The sequence below is a fragment of the Calidris pugnax genome, unplaced genomic scaffold, assembly GCF_001431845.1.
Source record: "Calidris pugnax isolate Ruff unplaced genomic scaffold, ASM143184v1 scaffold34, whole genome shotgun sequence".
Taxonomy (NCBI): Eukaryota; Metazoa; Chordata; class Aves; order Charadriiformes; family Scolopacidae; genus Calidris; species Calidris pugnax.
Genome location: NW_015090771.1, coordinates 1,928,283 through 1,948,405, shown reverse-complemented (window position 1 = coordinate 1,948,405; position 20,123 = coordinate 1,928,283). Strand labels below are relative to the sequence as shown.

Below are 20,123 nucleotides of genomic sequence, written 5' to 3'. Positions count from 1 at the left end.
AGGTACTAAGTTCATTGAAGGACTTCCAGTTAATTATTAAGAACTAAGGTAACTGGTGGTTTCTACCCCATTTTATCGATCGCCTCAGCTTTCATTTTTGAATACTGAGCCCACACAGCCACATTCCTGAGCGGGGGAGCCCCTCTCTAGTCCTGGCAGAACCTGCCATCCCTCTTCTGTCTTAACGAAGGGCCTGGTGTTGCCAGGGGCCCAGCCCTGACCACCGTCTCCACTGTCTTGTATCATTTCTGTGATGCTTTTTAAGGGTTTGCCTGGAAGCAGAAGTACATGGGATTTACCAGTGCCACCCCAAAAAGCGATGCTATTTTGTTATGGAGACTCAGATGCAATGCCAGTTCCTGCTGTGTTGTATCGTACCCAATAAATTCTCTTTCTTTCAGCAGCCCCAGCTCCATCATTGCACTGGCAGAGGTTAGAGACTGAAAGGATGAGAGAAACTTGCCCTTCTGTCCCACCTTGGTGAAGAGTACCTGGTTGGCTAGGTCTGGCAGCAGGGCAAACCAAGCCTTCCTTTTCACCCCTATCTTCCACTTTTTTCATGCTCACTTTACCACCTCCCCTGATAAGCCCCCAGATGACTAACTCACATGTTTCCCCGTTTCCTCTGAGAGTAAATCCCAGGCCACCTTGCACTAAGCCTTATGGCCAAAGGGCTTGCTAAAGGACTCCCTTGTCCTTCAGGTGATGGTGGAGCAGTAGGTAACCCCCATGCCACGTTCCTTGGCACCCCCTGGGTGTCACAGCCTGCAAAGGGGCACCTTCTCCTCCCTGGCTCTGTAGGGAGGAAATATCTGGTCCTGCTTGTACAGACACACCCATGAGCCATCACCACGCTCCTTCGCTCCACTTCAGAGGTTCCTTTAACAAGACTGTGAGCTTGCTAAAGACTTGTGAGCTACAAACGCCCCAACTGAACGAGTGCCACCCCAGGCATGTTTAGCTGCTCCCAATGGGACATTTTTGCCCCCAGCTCCCCTGTATTACTAAAGGATGGTGAGAACAGCCTTCACCTTGGGTGGTACAAACGCTGAGAAGAAAAGCCGAGCACCATGGACCTCAAACATCACCCAGCAGTGGGAAACCACAGGTCTGCTCTAATTCCCCTCACTCATCCTCATCTCTCTGCAGCTTGTGGAAGTCCCCCTGGAGCTCTTTGTGTACATGAAGAGCTTACCAGGCTTTCTGCGCTTTTTTTGATAAAAGCAACATTGTCTGTCTGCAAAACCAACTCCGGCTAGAGAGAGACCAGAGGTATGGATCCTAATTTGGAAAGGCAATGTTCACACTTCACTCACAGGGAGGAGTTGATGCTGCTTTGAAATGTGGAGAAGAGCAGCTGTCCTCCCCTTATGCTGTTGGGACAGAGGAAATTTATTTCTTCCTCGAAATGGAAGTTATTGTAAAAAAGGCCTCCCTTAAGTCACTAGAGTATCAGAGGCCAGAGGCCCTGCTGAGTTAAATCAGAGCAGTACTTCTTTGGACACCAGTGTAGTACTGCCAATTATAGAGCTAAGGATGCAGCCACGATGTAGAGAAATAGTGTACATATATTTCCACATGCATATACATATATATCCCTATATTTGTGTCTATAATGGATACTCGGTATGTTCTTCAAACGCCTTAAAAACAGGAGGCCTAAGCCTCTCCTCAGTTATGCCCGGAGTAAATCAGCAGTGATTTCCTTGATGTCAAATTACACCAATGAAAAACCTGTTGTGCCCACCAAAGTCCATTACACGCAGAGGGTGCAGGATCAGCCCCTAATGTACGCTTCACGCCATGCTGGCATATGGACCGGGGTCAAAGTATTACTGTTGCTGCACATTTTCCAGAGTCCAAACTATAAGTCTCATATCTTTATATGACCTAATAAAACTAATGAGATTTCTTCACAGCTTCTGAGGTCACTGAAATGGTTTTGTCTTCACCAATGACAGGGTGAAGATTTTGGTTCTCCACTCACTCGTGTGGCCTGAAGTACCCAAGTCCATCTTTGCCCTTCAGCCGGTGCCTGCGTGCCCCAGATCCTGCTGTTCTGGTGAATAAGACACCCCACCCACCCCCAGTTTCTGCTGCAGGGGGCGGGAGATGCACTGCCAAGCCACTGGCTAAAGGTGAGTGGTGCGTGTCACTTGCATCCTAAGCCTCTCCTCAAGAGTGCTGCAATCAGACCTGGCCCACAGAGTGCCTGTGTCCACACCTGAGCTTCCACCGAGTGTCTCCGTTCCTCCCTACGTTGTCCCTTGACCTGGGGTGGTGTTTGTACAGAATGTTTCCATACGCAGGATTCAACTACGAGGTGCTGAGTTTGTTCTGTTGCTGGGGGCAACGCACCATTTTGAATGAGCGTCTTGAAAAGTCATGTTATGGCTCTATCAAAATAATGAAATTCAGTCAGACAGCTCTTTCTCAATATTTGCAGCTGCCCGGGTCTTCATCCCGCTTTGTCACCAGTTGGCTCTTGGCAGGCTTCAGAAAACATTGCATTACGTCGTATCGGTGTTTGAGGACGTAGGGATCTGGGTCAGCAACACTGACGCTTTGGAGAATGCAAGATGAGAAAAACAGATTAATAAATCAGAATGCGTAAGCAGTTTCCTCATTCTAAGAAAAAGCACACCTGAATGTTATGGTTTTAGTTTAGTTTAGTTATGTGAGTTTCGTAGATGCCTTTTTGCTTTTTTAAAAAGGCAAGCAGGCGAGTGGGCTTCTATCAGTAACTGGTCTGCAAACTTTTAACCACCAAAGGAAAGCGAAGGATTCTTCACAGGGACAGTGGCACATTTGGACTTTTGTGTGTAAAGCTAGATATTAATAGTAACACGAGTGAGGTTTTAAATAGCTGCTAGCAAAAGCAAATGCAAATCTAGCTATTTTTAAAGTAACGCAGGGAATAGGAATCACAAATGAAATAAAATATTACAGCAAATATTGAATACCAACAGCAGTTAAAGGTCAGCGTCTTACTATAGTGACAGCATACAGTTTTGTGACTTTAACATAGCCATAGTAAACCTGAAACCAGCACTAAAACTCTAAGAGTGTGTATATCTGGAACCAATGAAACTTGAGATAAACATTGATGCAGATGAAAAGGGTATTATGGTAGCATGCACTCTTCTGTTTGCTAACTTTGAGTGCCTCATTAACCAGGGGCAAACAGACACCTACATATTTAGGCTGCCCAAAAATATATTTTTCTCGTATAACATAATCCCTGTCTCCAGAACTGACTCCTGCACCAGGGCAGCATTTTTTCATGAAATTACCTGAAGGCAAAAGAATGTTGAGTTTAAAAAGCTAATTGGCGGTGGCCTTTAAAATGACGAGGCGTGAAGGCGCGCACCCCTTTTTAAGGGGCAGAGGGAACATGGCATTGCTGGGGGACCTCTGGAGCGACAAATCTGCTCCGAGGAATGTCGCCACTTAAAAATACTTCGCTGGCCCCTGCGTGAACTCAGTGGTGTCATCAAAACCGTGGGATAAAAATAAGGTTTTCTTACTTTTCGCTCCCCTTAATCCCACGGAGCCACCACAGCCGTACGGGAGAGGCGCACAGCTTCCGAGGAATGTCGCCACTTAAAAATACTTCGCTGGCCCCTGCGTGAACTCAGTGGTGTCATCAAAACCGTGGGATAAAAATAAGGTTTTCTTACTTTTCGCTCCCCTTAATCCCACGGAGCCACCACAGCCGTATGGGAGAGGCGCACAGCTCTCCTCCTACCCCGCCGCAGGGGCCCATTTCCAAGAAACGTGCCCACCCGTGTACCTGCCCGCCACGCCGGGCCCTACAGGCCCCTCTAGCCTGGCCAGGGTCCCACCGCCAGCCGCCCTGGCAAGGCCGGCAGCAGCCGCCACCGGCCGGCACAAGCAACGGCGTAAAAACCAGAAACCCGCTCAACCCGTGACTGATACATTCAAAGTGCGTTCGTTACGGTTGTACTTTTTTGACTGGAAGGGGAAGGCAGAGCTAACACAGAGCACGGCCGTCGGTGCAGACCCCAAGGCGCGGGGGGCGGAAGGCCTGTAGGAGCCGCACCGCCATGTTGGCGCGCGGCCCCGCCCTCCCTCAGCGCCGGGGCGGTGGCCGTTGGCGCCACGTGACCGCCGCGTGACCGCCGGCCGTTGGCGCCGCGTGACCGCCGCCCCGTTGCTTGCCGGGATTTGAAGTCTTGCGTGCTGGGAAGGGGGGGTGGTGCTCCTTCCGGTGTCGGGCTGGGCTTTCCTCAGGGGGAAGAGAGGGGAAAATGGCCGCCTCCCAACGGCCTGGGGGGCCTCCCACTCCCCCCCCTCCCCACGCTCGGCTGCCGCTGCTCCCAGCGTGTGGGGAGGTGTCACGGCCTCCCCCGCGGCCTTCGTGGGCCGGGCCGGTGCTGTCCTGTGGAGTTATGAGGTACTCCGGCGCGCGAGCAGAAATAACGCCTGTGTGTTTCTATATATACGATGCGTGTATACATAGATACGTGTGTGTATATATAGATGTGTACGTGCCTATATATATATATATATATACATCTATATGAATGCGCAGATGGATGCACAGAGCTCGGCGGCGGTGGCAGGGGCGCCTGTGCCACCCGGGGCCGGGCCCTCGGGCACCCGCTCCCCGGGCCTCTTGTGCCCTATCGCCCCCGGACAGGGAAACCGGGGTGTGTTAGCGGAAGCGTTGCTGGTTTTCTGGTGGTTTGTGTGTTTTCCTCTACTCCACGCTCGGGAGACCCCAGCTGGAGTGCTGTGTCCAGCTCTGGAGTCCTCAGCACAGGAAGGACATGGACCTGTTGGAATGGGTCCAGAGGGGGGGCATGAAGTTGATGAGAGGGCTGGAGCACCTCTGCTGTGAGGACAGGCTGAGAGAGCTGGGGTTGTTCAGCCTGGAGAAGAGAAGGCTCCGGGGAGACCTTAGAGCAGCCTTCCAATATCTGAAGGGAGCTACAGGAGAGCTGGGGAGGGACTCTTTGTCAGGCAGTGCAGTGACAGGACAAGGGGTAAGGGTTTTAAATTGGAAGAGGGGAGGTTTAGATTAGATCTCAGGAAGAAATTCTTTCCTGTGAGGGTGGTGAGGCACTGGAACAGGTTGCCCAGAGAAGCTGTGGCTGCCCCATCCCTGGAGGGGTTCAAGGCCAGGCTGGATGGGGCTTTGAGCAACCTGCTCTGGTGGGAGGTGTCCCTGCCCATGGCAGGGGGGTTGGAACTTGATGATCTTTAAGGTCCCTCCCAACTCTAACCATTTTGTGATTCTGTGATTTTCTGGCTCTTCCCTTCCTGAAGAAGCCAGGGGACTGTGGTGGGTTTTTCCTGCATGTTGGCTCTGTAGATGCAGTGTTCCCCAGTGAACAAGTTATCTTTGGAAAACCGTGCAGCTGTTGGGCACAGGGGAGCTACTAGTATGAAGAAATAATACTTGCCATTGAAAAGGAAAAGGGTATAATTGTAATTGATTTGAACACAGAACATTTTGCTGAGTATCAGTTCAGTCTGTTCATCCCATTGCTTGCTGTGTTTTGTCCACTGACGTTGGCCAGTGTCAGTGGTTGGCCAGTGTCTTTAGTTTTCAGAGGAAATAAAAATTAATTTTGAAGGACTGTGTGGGTTGTTCACACTTTTTTTCCCCTAAAAAATGGCTTTAGTCTCCTTACAATTATATTTCTTTGCATGCTGCTGTCATTATATTACAGGATACTTCTTTAGTTTTTTGTGTTTGTGTTTTTGAGAGTGGTTTGTGTACACATAACAGTTGTGCTAATGTTCTTTCTTTTACATTTAACCCAGTATGATGCCCTCCTTTTATGCAGTTGTGTTTTCACAACGTTTTTAATTGGAAACTGTTGGATAGCTGCAGACATAGCAGGCAGAGTTTGAGACATGATCTGTATATAGGTTATAATAGGTCTCTAGTATTTTGAAAGTTACTGTTTGCAGAGACAGTAACCTAGCTCTAAACAAAACCAGACCATCTCTTAATTATTTTTTTCTTTATTCGGGTTTATGGTAGGTGTAGAGTGATATTCTTTCTACTTAAACTTCTTGTTAATAACACTCATACTATTGTTTTGTTTCTTACAGAACTGGTGAGGGAAAAGCTTGCTTTTAATGAAGTATTTATCACATGTTGAGAAGTTAGTAAACCTGGCCAAAAGCTAATGTCGTCAGAAACGCTGAGAGAAAGTCCAGAGGTGCCAACAGAAAATACCATGTCACCTGAAGCTCCTGATGCGGAAGGAGAGGTGAAGGCAAGGGACAATCCAGTAGAGAGACGGGAGGCAGGCTCAGACAAGGAAGAATGCCTTGAGCCCATGTCCAAGAGGCAAAGGAAGAAACTATTGAAGCAGAAACAGTGGGAAGAACAGAAAGATCTACGGAGGTATGGTTTGCCAAAAGGCTTTTCTAGGATTGTGTGTAGTAGTTAGTGCTAATAATAACAATGGGTCAGCAGGATTTGCATGTAGATTGCTTTAGCAAATCAAGGCAGTTGAACCAGTTTTCTCCTGTGCCAGGTTTAAAGCAGTAGTCACAGGCTGCTCCATGAGCATATGAAGAAGCTATAAAGGTAAGCATCCTCTCTTTACACTAGAAGTGTTCCTCAACTGGAAGAGGATATCAGGAGGGATTCAAACTTGCATGGTTTTGACTTGTCAGAAGGGAGAAGTAACGTGTGGCCTTGTTCCTTTCTGAATGGGTTGCTCCCTCTTTCCCTGGTGCTGTCAGACGGTGAATCCTACAAAGACAGTGAATAAAAAATTTTTCTTTTGATGAATGAAATGCTGGGCTATAAGTTATGTTGGCTTACAGTCTGTTAAAATAGTTTTGGAGGATGGTGAGCTTCTGTATTATTCTGTTGTTGAGAGAAAGCCTATCTGCAAATGGGCTGATTGTGGTTTATCCTTGTCTTGCTGAAGGCAGTGTCTTCCTTCCCGAGACAGCTTCCTTCCGAGACGGTTGAGGTTGCAGTCTCTGAAAATTGATCTCCCAACTGTCTGCTCCCACTGGGGGATCGGTAAAGAAACAAAAGCATTTTGAAAAACTGTTCAGTGAAGTGAGAGGTAAATTGCCTTCCACATTCTGATTTGATACTGCAATTTGCAAAATCTTTTCGGTTGTTTCTGTTACGAGACGTGACTCGGAGCACCCTTAGATCCATGGGAGTCCCACTATGGACTTCACTGAATTTGTGTCAGATGTCTGTTTTGTAGGTATATACAGAATTTGACCAAGATGGGGTACGTGTTTCATGCTGGTATCACCCTAGCACAAATGGCTACGTTTTGACTACCACCTTGATCTTAGAAGTATGCATTTAAGTACATAACATGCACCTCAGCAGATCTGGCAGTGCTCTTTCAAGCTTTGTTTGTTTGCTTATTTAGGCAGAAACGAAAAGAAAAACGCCAGAAGAGAAAACTAGAACGTCAGTCAACGCTGGACCACAATAATGAAGGGAGTGACAGAAAGCGTGTGCGAAGGGAAGTTGTTCCTAGTACACTTCGCCTCATCGTGGACTGCAGCTTTGATGACTTGATGGTGCTAAAGGTAAAAGAAGCTTACTCATCACAAACAAACGTTGAAAGGTCTCCAGTGACAGCACTGATGCAATGTCAGAGCACAAAGACTGGAGGACAGTTAGCATGTTTAAGTGTGTGGTGACTCCCACACCTGCTTACATCAGTTGCTGAATTTTTTTAGGGTTTGGAGTATACCTTTCTATAAGCTTCCCAAACATTTTCTTTGCCTTCATGGATATATGGTGAGTTAGTTTAATTCCCAAAGCAGGAATATAGAAACAGTTAATGTCTCGTGTTCACCATGAAGTGAGATGCAGTCTGCCCCAAAATGGTTTTGCTAGTGGGGCAGCAAATGCCACATCCAGGTCCTTGCTCTTTCAAAATGGACCTGAGGCTCCCAACTGTGTTGGTAACTATCTGAAAATGAGAATTTTGAGCATTATGAGGACACTGAGCTTTTTCTCTTGGTTACGAGAGGTAGTTGGGACAGGAGGACACTGTCTCTGAATATTAGAATGGGTGAAAGAACAGGTGAGGTGATGGCAGGATAGGTAAATATGAGAAAGATGAGCATGATACCCAACCACTGGTCAAGATGCTTGGTGTGTATGATGCAGAACTGATATAGCACTGATGGAGCTAGTACCGCTCACCACAAAATTTTGGGGAAGCTCCAATTGGTATGTTGGAACTCGGTTCCCCGAGGAGCCCTTCAGCAGTGCCCCAGAAGAGACCAGAGGACCCCCTTGATAGTTCTGGAGATGCTGACTGGGGGTTTCCTGGTAGACTTCATCCTTCCTATATACAGAATTTGACCAAGATGGGGTACGTGTTTCATGCTGGTATCACCCTAGCACAAATGGCTACGTTTTGACTACCACCTTGATCTTAGAAGTATGCATTTAAGTACATAACATGCACCTCAGCAGATCTGGCAGTGCTCTTTCAAGCTTTGTTTGTTTGCTTATTTAGGCAGAAACGAAAAGAAAAACGCCAGAAGAGAAAACTAGAACGTCAGTCAACGCTGGACCACAATAATGAAGGGAGTGACAGAAAGCGTGTGCGAAGGGAAGTTGTTCCTAGTACACTTCGCCTCATCGTGGACTGCAGCTTTGATGACTTGATGGTGCTAAAGGTAAAAGAAGCTTACTCATCACAAACAAACGTTGAAAGGTCTCCAGTGACAGCACTGATGCAATGTCAGAGCACAAAGACTGGAGGACAGTTAGCATGTTTAAGTGTGTGGTGACTCCCACACCTGCTTACATCAGTTGTTGAATTTTTTTAGGGTTTGGAGTATACCTTTCTATAAGCTTCCCAGAAATTTTCTTTGCCTTCATGGATATATAGTGAGTTAGTTTGATTCCCAAAGCAGGAATATAGAAACAGTTCATGTCTCGTGTTCACCATGAAGTTAGATGCAGTCTGCCCCAAAATGGTTTTGCTAGTGGGGCAGCAAATGCCACATCCAGGTCCTTGCTCTTTCAAAATGGACCTGAGGCTCCCAACTGTGTTGGTAACTATCTGAAAATGAGAATTTTGAGCATTATGAGGACACTGAGCTTTTTCTCTTGGTTACGAGAGGCATTTGGGACAGGAGGACACTGTCTCTGAATATTAGAATGGGTGAACGAACAGGTGAGATGATGGCAGGAGAGGTAAATATGAGAAAGATGAGCATGATACCCAACCACTGGTCAAGATGCTTGGTGTATGTGATGCAGAACAGATATAGCACTGATGGAGCTAGTACCGCTCACCACAAAATTTTGGGGAAGCTCCAATTGGTATGTTGGAACTCGGTTCCCCGAGGAGCCCTTCAGCAGTGCCCCAGAAGAGACCAGAGGACCCCCTTGATAGTTCTGGAGATGCTGACTGGGGGTTTCCTGGTAGACTTCATCCTTCCTTGGTCAGGCAGAGCCCCTGTTAGGCCTGAAATAAAACGTGGCACTTCTGCAGGTGTTTGTCAAGCGTTGTAAGTGAAGATGGTTGTGGCCTTTAGCAATAGGCTTAATTGAATGCTTGCTCTAGTGTCTGTATAAACTTGCATTGCAATATTGTAGTGATAAAGTCTAGTTCACTTGAAGTCCTTTGGAGATACCAGAACATTCTCAAAGCACTACATGACTCAAAGCAATATAATGATGTTTCATTTTAAAATGGGAATGGGTTATATTTACAAAACACTGCTTTTGGGCCACTGAGAATAAAGCTATAGGATGTACCTTAGAAAAAACATAATTGTTTAAGAAGTAAGTCTGCTTCATTGTAAGTAATACTAGTTAACTGTTGTCCAAAGTCTCAGGTCAAAATGCCACAGCCAGCCACTAAATTATTTGCATTATTCTGGGGTTCTTCAGGTTAATTATGTGTATTTAATTTTCTTAAATATAAACAGTATATTCTCAGGATTTTTCCATGGCTGAAAGACGTGAGTATTGTCACAGTGATAAATGTCCTTCATTCCTTTTGAGTAATGATTGAGTATATTATTGTATGTAATTAATTTCTATTGATTTTTGTTTGTTTCCTAGAATAATGCAAATCAGTCATAGAATCATTGGAAAGGTTGGAAAAGACCTTGAAGGTCATGAAGTCCAACCGTTAACCCAGCACGGCCAAGTCCACCGCTAAACCATGTCCCTAAGTACCACATCTACGTGTCTATTAAATACTGCCAGGGATGGTGACTCAACCACTTCCCTGGGCAGCCTGTTCCAATGCTGGACAACCCCTGCAGGGAAGAAACTGCCCCCTTGTCAGCATAATCCCTTCACAATGGCTGTTTTTTCTCTCAGATTCTGATTGAGCATGATACCCAACCACTGGTCAAGATGCTTGGTGTATGTGATGCAGAACAGATATAGCACTGATGGAGCTAGTACCTGGTGGTCTGTCTGAAGGACTATGTAAAACCAAATTGTGTTGTATACAGGATGTTAAGAAGCTGCACAAGCAAATTCAGAGATGTTATGCAGAAAACCGCAAAGCATTCCATCCTGTGCAGGTACGTTTATGCAAACTCTGTGCTGACTGTATTGCCATGTACAAAGCATTTGAGAAGGGTGGCTGCAGCCCAAGTGGTGGGAACTGTAGTAGAAAAAAATATTTAAGCTGCCTGTTTTTAATAAAAAATAGCTTCTATTGTAATCAATTAACTTTAACCCACATTATAAAAATCCCTGTATATATGAAAAAGTATGTGCATGCAGATGAAGAGTGCCAGATACTGGTGTGCCAATAAAATGCTGTTAATCCTCAGTTTTGCCTGTGACAGATAGGAAAAAAAAATAAAGAAAAAAAAAATGACTGTAAGTGCATTTGTCTTTTAAATGCATCACTACCTGTATGAATATAGTCTTAGTACCACTTTCAGCTAAAAAGTAATTAAGAGTTTCAGCTTATAATTAAGGCTAGAAAAAGTCTTGTACTGCGATGAAACAGATTGGAATGTTAACATTTCAGTATTTTGTACCTTTTGCTGAGTATTGTCACAGTGATAAATGTCCTTCATTCCTTTTGAGTAATGATTAATTTTGAGTATATAATTTCATATAATTAAATTCTAGTGATTTTTGTTTGTTTCCTAGAATAATGCAAATCAGTCATAGAATCATTGGAAAGGTTGGAAAAGACCTTGAAGGTCATGAAGTCCAACCGTTAACCCAGCACGGCCAAGTCCACCGCTAAACCATGTCCCTAAGTACCACATCTACGTGTCTATTAAATACTGCCAGGGATGGTGACTCAACCACTTCCCTGGGCAGCCTGTTCCAATGCTGGACAACCCCTGCAGGGAAGAAACTGCCCCCTTGTCAGCATAATCCCTTCACAATGGCTGTTTTTTCTCTCAGATTCTGATGTCCACTCTCTCTCAGTCATCACTTTTGCCAGTTAAAAGCTTCCTTTCTCTTTCTTTAGCTTCTGACTGGCTCATGGTAAAGCATTTTGTGGTGGTCTGTCTGAAGGACTATGTAAAACCAAATTGTGTTGTATACAGGATGTTAAGAAGCTGCACAAGCAAATTCAGAGATGTTATGCAGAAAACCGCAAAGCATTCCATCCTGTGCAGGTACGTTTAAGCAAACTCTGTGCTGACTGTATTGCCACGTACAAAGCATTTGAGAAGGGTGGCTGCAGCCCAAGTGGTGGGAACTGTAGTAGAAAAAAATATTTAAGCTGTTTTTAATAAAAAATAGCTTCTATTGTAATCAATTAACTTTAACCCACATTATAAAAATCCCTGTATATATGAAAAAGTATGTGGATGCAGATGAAGAGTGCCAGATACTGGCGTGCCAATAAAATGCTGTTAATCCTCAGTTTTGTCTGTGACAGACAGAAAAGAAAAAAAAAAAGTGACTGTAAGTGCATTTGTCTTTTAAATGCATCACTACCTGTATGAATATAGTCTTAGTACCACTTTCAGCTAAAAAGTAATTAAGAGTTTCAGCTTATAATTAAGGCTAGAAAAAGTCTTGTACTGCGATGAAACAGATTGGAATGTTAACATTTCAGTATTTTGTACCTTTTGCTTGTTCTTTTCCAAGTTTTACTTGACCAGCCACGGGGGACAGTTGAAGAACAACATGAATGAAAACGACAAAGGATGGGTAAACTGGAAGGTGAATGATTGAGTATTTCTATATAAAGAGACAAAGAGGTCTAACAACTAGGTTGTTAGTTGTGAAGGACCTGTGCTTGTTGCATGTGGGGTTTTCTAAGAGATCAGAGCAATAGCATATTAGAAATAGCATGGCTGTTTGTGGTTTTAATTAATTTAACTTAAATAAGCCAAAGTCTTCTTGATTTGAATCTAGCTTAGTTTTTTCCTTGAGAAATTCCACACACGTTCCCCTGTTTTTAATGAACAGACTTTATTCTCTGATAGACCAAGCAAAACGACTTGATTTAGGCAGTTCTGACAGTCATCTCTCTTGAGAGTGCTCTTTTTTTTTTTCTTGGGGAAAAATAAGACCGAAGTCATGGTGTGATCTCTTGTGTGCACCTTTGCTTCCATTATGTTGCCTCTCAACACTGAAGTGCAAAAGCACTTTATAAACCTCTTGAAAAAGCACAGCATAAACCTCTCATCAATCGGGTAATGTTAAATGGTAAAATAAGCATTGCCTTCTGGTTTCACGTTTTTAGAAAGGCAGACTTGAAAATTATTTTGATGCCTTTGAGAAATACGGTAACATTTGAAGGAAATCACAACAGCTTAGGGATTTGTAAAGTTCTTTGGGGGGTTGAGAAAATTTCCTGGTGATTTTTTAGAAGTCTGTGCTGTAGAGACTGTGGATTCTTTATGCAGAAATCAACCTGCACTGTGCTACATGAATAAGGATGTGGAATGCCTGCATGCTCTGGGATTTATTTTTGATGGTTCTGTCTTGGATCTGTAAAGCTTGCCCAGCAATTCAACAGTTGAATCTAACATCTTCTAACTGCCTTTTTTTTTTTTTTTTGAGGATATCCAAATTAGAACAGAACACTATAGTGAGTTAATAAAGAAAGAAGACCTAGTATATCTTACCTCAGATTCCCCAGACGTTCTCAGTGAGCTTGATGAGAAGAAAGCCTATGTGATTGGAGGGCTGGTGGATCACAATCACCACAAGGTAAACTGTGAGTCCATTTCTTTACAGCTCTTTTTTGGCACGTTATTTGACGTTAATGCTGTTCATGGGTAAACTAACAAATGACAAGAGAACTTCTGCAAAAAAGACTGACTTCAAAAAATTTTTGAAGAAATGGGGAAAAAAAGCCAAACTTGTGGTGGTAGCAGTGGCTTGTGTTCCAGAATGCAGACATGCTGAGCTTTGGGGGATTTTATCTTTTCATTTTAAATATAGGAATGGAATGAATAACACTGCTCAGCTTACTGAGGGACGTATTTTCAGACAGAAGGGCTTGGTTTCTGTTCATGCACTCTGTGTGTGTGTGTGTGTGTGTGCACTTGTATGTGCACATGTCCAAATATAGATGAAGAACAGCACTTGAGTCTTGGATGTCCTTTTTTAATACGTTTGCTTGTCAGGAGAACTTGGCTAAGTAACACACATGCCTCAGGGATCTGTTTCCATACCTGCACGTGGGATCGTGCTGTGTGGACCTGGAATGTCATAGGGAATTCAGTTGGGAAATGAAAGCACCGTTACTGCTTTTCTTCAAAGACACTCCTGTGTAATTTCTGGTGACATGTTTAATATTTCAATGTGATGCTAAAAAAAGAGAAGGATCTTAAGCCTTACCAAGTGATACTTGAGCAGTTAGTCCACAGTTACAGACCAGGGGGGAGCTAAAGTGGATCCTTTATATAGTGATTATGGTATACGGTGTTTACACAGTTTTAAAGGTGGTTTGTTTTTTTTTTTGCCTGTCTTGGGCACAGGATTTGTCAGATTTAAAAAAGCCAACAAAATTTCTTTATCCTTCACTCTTCCTCTCAAAAAATACCTGGTTACTGCAATCTGAGTGACTTTGCAGTTAAGCATACACTCACCTTTAAAACGGGCTATGGCTGACACGTTCTAGAGCTGCAGCTGCATGAACAAGTTTTATTTATGATCCTTTTGCCCCTACATCACAGTGTGACATACAATCAAAGTAGTAAGTTTTCCAGAGGTAGGCCCTGAAGCAGGTACTGTCGAACTAGGGTAAGTTTCTTTTTGTAAATACCTTCTGAAGCGAGATCACAGCAGCCCTGGCAAAACTCCTGTCAGAGAATGATACCTGAGTAATCTGTTACGGGCTGATCTGAAACGGCGATTCTCAGTCCGGCTGTTTTGGTGTCTTTCCCACAGGGAATTACTTACAGAAAAGCTGTAGAGCAGGGAATTGGTCACGCACAGCTCCCGCTGGGAAACTTTGTCAAGATGAACAGTCGGAAAGTGTTAGCTGTCAACCATGGTAAGTTTTAAATCACAAAATATTGACATTATTGTAGAATATCTCTGAAATATTCAGAATTTGAACCCTTAAAATTTGCACTGTAGTGCAGTTGCCTAAATCTTATTTTATTATGTTGATATTTCTTGAATCTAGTTGCCTTTGGGATACAGTAATTGCCCTGACCTTTAAGTATTTTAGATATGGCTAAATGTAAGGGATAGTGTCTTAGCCCCTTAGAAGTGCACCTTCTAGTCTGTTGACTTGTCCCATGAGTAATTTTGCCATTCTTCCCATCCTGGTCTTGTTTCCAGGCTTAATATATAAGTGAATAAAACGCTGGAAACTATCACGTGTATTTTATCTCAGGGGAGGATAAATGTATGTGATGTTTTCACCTCTTTGTGCAGCTCTGTTCAGCAGTAACTGCTTGGGTACCTGCAGACTGGCCTCGTTTGGTATCAGCAAAACTCCGTTTGCTGAGCTTTCATAACCATTATTACAGGGTTTCCTGGTTCTGATTGAAGTGTACAATTACTTAACCAAGTCTTGAATCCCACTCCTTTTAAACTTTGGTTTCCTGGTTCTGATTGAAGTGTACAATTGCTTGACCAAGTCTTGAATCCCACTCCTCTTAAACTTTCAGTTTTATTATTAAATTATCTTTCATTGTCATTAAACAAAAATACATGCAAAATGGAGCCTGCTCAGACCTTTATGGAAATTTTATCTTACTTGCTTTATTTCAAGTTTATTTTATTATGTAACATGTGGCATGATGATAACTTTATTTTCTGAAAATGCCATTGGTTGATGAGGTATGTATTTGCATGATAATCATACTTGCTTTATTTCAAGTTTATTTTATTATATAACACATTGCTTGATGATAACTTTATTTTCTGAAAATGCCATTGGTTGATGAGGTATGTATTTGCATGATAATCAAGATTATTTAAATGTGGAGGAGAATATAGGATATCATTGGAATTAAAAATTTTCAAACTCCATGTGTATGTACGATTTTGCATGTTTTAACTTGACATGTTGCTCTATATAGACAAGAATAGGACTTCATGTGTTACTCATCAGCAGTTATGATAGCTGTAGCTTTCTGTTGGAGTTTTTCTGCAATAATCTTATACTGACCTCTAGTGTCAACGTTTCTGGAGGCTGTCTTTTACAGGTTTGAGCACGGGGTATAAATTGGATCGCTTACTTTCATTGAGGCTTTCATTTATCTGCTTTATGGTCTTGGGCATGTTTCTTGAGCCAGGCAATTTAGTTGGCAAGATTCCATTTTGCATGAGGTTGTCTTTCCTTGCCCTTCAAAAATATTTTCAAATTGCAGATGAAGGGCTCTTAACACACAGACCCTGTTTAAGCTCTTAACACACAGACCTTGTTTAAGATAAAGATTATACTATAGCAGTGTTTTGCTTAAGGCTTTTGGGCAGGAAAATAACCACAATGCCACCACCACCAAAAGTAGAGGTACCTTTAAAGTTGTAATTAAGGCTTTGGTGTATATTATAACCCTGATAGTTTACAACCTAAATGCAAAAAGACAGCTTTCAAGGGAGGTTCTACTTGGCGTAAGGTGGACAGAATCAAGCTGCCTCTCAAGTCTCATTTTGTGGAGGTGAGAAGGAGATTTGCACTGAGCTTTTCTTGTTTAAGATAAAGATTATACTATAGCAGTGTTTTGCTTAAGGCTTTTGGGCAGGAAAATAACCACAATGCCACCACCACCAAAAGTAGAGGTACCTTTAAAGTTGTAATTAAGGCTTTGGTGTATATTATAACCCTGATAGTTTACAACCTAAATGCAAAAAGACAGCTTTCAAGGGAGGTTCTACTTGGCGTAAGGTGGACAGAATCAAGCTGCCTCTCAAGTCTCATTTTGTGGAGGTGAGAAGGAGATTTGCACTGAGCTTTTTGTATGTTGCTGTGAGAACATCCACCTTACTGTTTTGTGTAACTGTGTAATTGCTCATCCTTTCTGTTTTGATCTGGTTGTTCTGGCCTCTGGGTTCCCCCTCTGGGTGCAGAAGCTGAAGCTGGCAATGTACAGTACAGGCCTCACCAGATGAGACTGTGGGACCTGCCTGGTCACTGTGGGATACTTTTGATAAGTGGGAATTTGGAAAGTCCTGTAGAAGAAACTTTCTGAACTGCCTTGTCAGGCTTTGAAGCGTTTTAATTAAATGGGCCCTCTGGTGGTGGGAGATTGGCGTCGTCATTAACAGCGGAATTTGCTTGGTGATTTTTACTTACTAATTTATAATCTTTCTCTCTTGGGATCAAGTTCCCCATATTTCCACAGGCCTGCACTGCCGTGTCAAAATGGCATGTGGAACATGTGTATGTGTGAAGTATTTGATGCTAAAAAACTGACAAGGTCTAAGATGAGACTTATGTCATCCTTTCTGTTTTGATCTGGTTGTTCTGGCCTCTGGGTTCCCCCTCTGGGTGCAGAAGCTGAAGCTGGCAATGTACAGTACAGGCCTCACCAGATGAGACTGTGGGACCTGCCTGGTCACTGTGGGATACTTTTGATAAGTGGGAATTTGGAAAGTCCTGTAGAAGAAACTTTCTGAACTGCCTTGTCAGGCTTTGAAGCGTTTTAATTAAATGGGCCCTCTGGTGGTGGGAGATTGGCGTCGTCATTAACACCAGAATTTGCTTGTTGCTTTTTACTTACTAATTTATAATCTTTCTCTCTTGGGATCAAGTTCCCCATATTTCCACAGGTCTGCACTGCTGTGTCAAAATGGCAGGTGGAACACGTGTATGTGTGAAGTATTTGATGCTAGAAAACTGACAAGGTGTAAGATGAGACTTAGTTTTTTTAATTTGATCTGGAATTTTAAAACTTGCAAGATTTGAGATCCATGTAAAATACAGTAGGCAAAACACAACTGCAAGTGTAGCTGAGAGAGTTTGTTTCCTTCTGTTCAGGTTTGTATCCCAAGGCTTGTATTTTGCAGTGTGTGCTACGGGACCATAGTACTCCATTCCAATCTGCAGGGATGTCTGCCAGCTCTCCCCACTGCTTTTTTCTGTCCTTGGATAATATTTTTGTTGCTATTGCAGCCCATCATAGAAGCCTCTGTTCCCCTGTGGAGGCTGCTCTCTTTCTATCAGTTCTGTTTTTACCGTGCAGATAAAGGAAGTTTCAAGCAAAGGAGAAGAAACTTGGTCCTTATACTTTTCTTGTTCTAAAGCCACCATTTTTGCCACAGATGCTTTATGCAGTAACTTCCAGTGATATTAATACAGTCCTTTGACAGCTCATATCTTCACAGTATGTTTCAGGTGAATAATCTGGTTAGTAAAATGGCCAGGCTCTTCAATATCAATGTCACAGAGAGCAGCTGGCCGTCCAATAAACCTGGATCCAGGAAACCTCTAGTAAATGTGACACTTTTCTGTAACTTGACTCTCAAAGAGTATGAGATCCCTGCTGCTCCTGCACTCCTGAATGCCTGCCTAACTCTCTGTAAGGTTTTTTTCCCCTCCACAGCTCCTTTGATCCTTTCTCGTATGCTGTCGCTTGGCATCGAGAACGCTTGTACTGGGTGCATTCTTTGAAGTCAGCATTCTCCAGTGTTGTTAGCACTATTCCTGTAGCCCCAAGCTTGAAGAGCCACCCCTCTGTCCCAGATTTGTCATCCAAATCTGGCTTCCTCACCAGCCATAGAGCCAGCCTCCTGCTGCTGCCCCTGAGCCACAATCTGTGTTGAGAGATTTTTTTTTTTTGATAGCCTGGGATTTTTCTCAATAAGAATTTGCTGATGAATTTCACAAATAATGCAATTTGAAGCTCTTGTCACTCAGGAAAAGTTTTGGGAGCTGAAACAGGAGGAGTAGGAGGGTGACCGTATGGTCAGCATAATGGAAACAGCAAGAAAGGGTCACAGAATTGGAGGCTAATAAGGATTTGGGGGATAAGCTCAGCTGGAAATGAAAGAGAAAGCTAATGATAACAGGTTTTAGGAAGCTGCCCATATGTTAGGGAGGGCACAAAGTCATTGTCAAACACAGGAAGGCATTAGTGCCTGTAAAGAAGTGCCACTGGTGAGACAAGTACTGGAGCTGCTGCAGAAAAGCACTGCTGTAGTAAGTCTTGCAACTGGAGACTCAAAGTGTGCTTTGCTTCAGGAGCAGAATTGCCTTGTCTGCTTCTGCCTGTTCTTCACCAGCTTTACTCTGAAGATGTCACAACTGAATGCATGTAAACCTCTGTAAAGACAGATTTGGGGGGGTGCTTCTATCAGCAGTCCGCTTGTCTCCCTGTAAAAGAGCTGATGTTCTTTCTTGACGTTGCAGTATTTGAGATCATCCTTGCGTACCTGGAGAAGAGAGACTGGAAGGAGGCCTTTTTCAGTGTCTTGCCACAGCGGAAAGGGGCTGTTCCTTTGGGAGAGGCCAATGATTCGTCCAAACACGCTCTGTCTGGAAAAGAAGATGAAGGCAACGGCTCGGACAGCAGCTAGGCTTCAGAGGGAGAAGATGGGAGAGAGGAGACACACAGTTCATGGGACATGCGGTCGCACGCCAAAGACCATCTGCTGCCCTTGTGACACTGAATTGACTCAATGCTTGGTAGTTCAATAGTTGCCCTAGAGCTGTTTTGGACATGAAGGGTAGAGATAAATACAAGTTTTTTACCCTGAAACTTCAATATTAATAGCTTTTTTTAAAAAAAAATAAATTAATGGTAAATGCGGTATTTATTTTGTTTCCCAGAGGAAGCTATTTATTTTATTTAAAAAAAAAAAAAAGCAGCTAGGCTTCAGAGGGAGAAGATGGGAGAGAGGAGACACACAGTTCATGGGACATGCGGTCGCACGCCAAAGACCATCTGCTGCCCTTGTGACACTGAATTGACTCAATGCTTGGTAGTTCAATAGTTGCCCTAGAGCTGTTTTGGACATGAAGGGTAGAGATAAATACAAGTTTTTTACCCTGAAACTTCAATATTAATAGCTTTTTTTAAAAAAAAATAAATTAATGGTAAATGCGGTATTTATTTTGTTTCCCAGAGGAAGCTATTTATTTAAAAAAAAAAAAAAAATTATACATGCCAAGTTGGGTGTATTACCCAAGAGCAGTGGTAATTACTATTTTAACGGATGCATCTTCTCTATTTCTGCTCTACATTTTCTTAAAAGCAGTGAATGACAAGCGTTCCTGTGACCTCAAAACCTGTACCAGTAGTGCTTGTTACAAAGTGTGCGTGGACACTCAGAAAAAATCAAGAAAAACTGTAGTTTCCCTGAGCATCTCAACAGACAATCACAAGCACCTGAACTGCCTCCATCAGCCGAGCCACACAGATCTCTGTGCCATGTTTACCTGGCTGGGGTCAGTAGATGAAATACGAGTGTGGGGTTAAGCCAGTGCTTTATACTTCAGTTTGAGTGGGATGGATGTCTGCCCAAATGCAGATTGTGTGTCTTGGTTGGTACATGGTGCATGTTGATTTAAGGTGACACAATCTTTTGGTTACTTTTTGAGCCTCTTAGCAAAATGTATCACGTGGTCTCAGAACAAGACCAGGAGACGGGAACTCTTTCTTACAAGTCCCTCAGTTTCAGTATACTTGTTTTAGCCCAGGATTCTGTATGTATTGCCATATGTCTGTCAAATATTTTCCTTTTTAGAAAAAAAAAAAGTTGCAATCTCAGTTTTGGCTGGAGGTTC

At 43.3% G+C, this 20,123-nt stretch overlaps 2 protein-coding genes and 1 long non-coding RNA gene across 6 annotated transcripts in view; all 3 read left to right on the top strand.

Annotated features, from left to right (window-relative positions):
- Positions 1-4,236: 4,236 nt before the first annotated feature.
- Positions 4,237-20,106, top strand: TRMT10A (tRNA methyltransferase 10A). 4 transcript variants are annotated; one of them, XM_014941031.1, is made up of 9 exons: positions 4,237-4,417; positions 6,088-6,385; positions 7,389-7,551; positions 11,524-11,595; positions 12,074-12,148; positions 12,995-13,144; positions 14,330-14,435; positions 18,747-18,913; positions 19,210-20,106. In XM_014941031.1, the coding sequence occupies exons 2-8, from the start codon at positions 6,165-6,167 to the stop codon at positions 18,911-18,913; spliced, it is 954 nt and encodes a 317-aa protein (XP_014796517.1). In that variant the 5' UTR covers positions 4,237-4,417; positions 6,088-6,164; the 3' UTR covers positions 19,210-20,106. The 4 variants fall into 4 exon arrangements, with proteins under 4 accessions (XP_014796517.1, XP_014796543.1, XP_014796526.1 ...); XM_014941057.1 differs by lacking the exon at positions 11,524-11,595 and adding an exon at positions 10,459-10,530; XM_014941040.1 differs by having other exon boundaries at positions 4,237-4,448.
- LOC106887515 lies at positions 14,442-16,061 on the top strand. The gene is made up of 3 exons (XR_001411910.1): positions 14,442-14,989; positions 15,061-15,232; positions 15,341-16,061. It is a non-coding gene; the product is annotated as an uncharacterized LOC106887515 (long non-coding RNA).
- The window catches only part of LOC106887469 (alcohol dehydrogenase 1), a 33,004-nt gene continuing 32,537 nt past the window's right edge, over positions 19,657-20,123 (top strand). The window contains exon 1 of the mRNA XM_014941008.1: positions 19,657-19,784. The gene's annotated coding sequence lies outside the window, so the exon portion shown is untranslated. The remainder of the gene's footprint in view (positions 19,785-20,123) is intronic.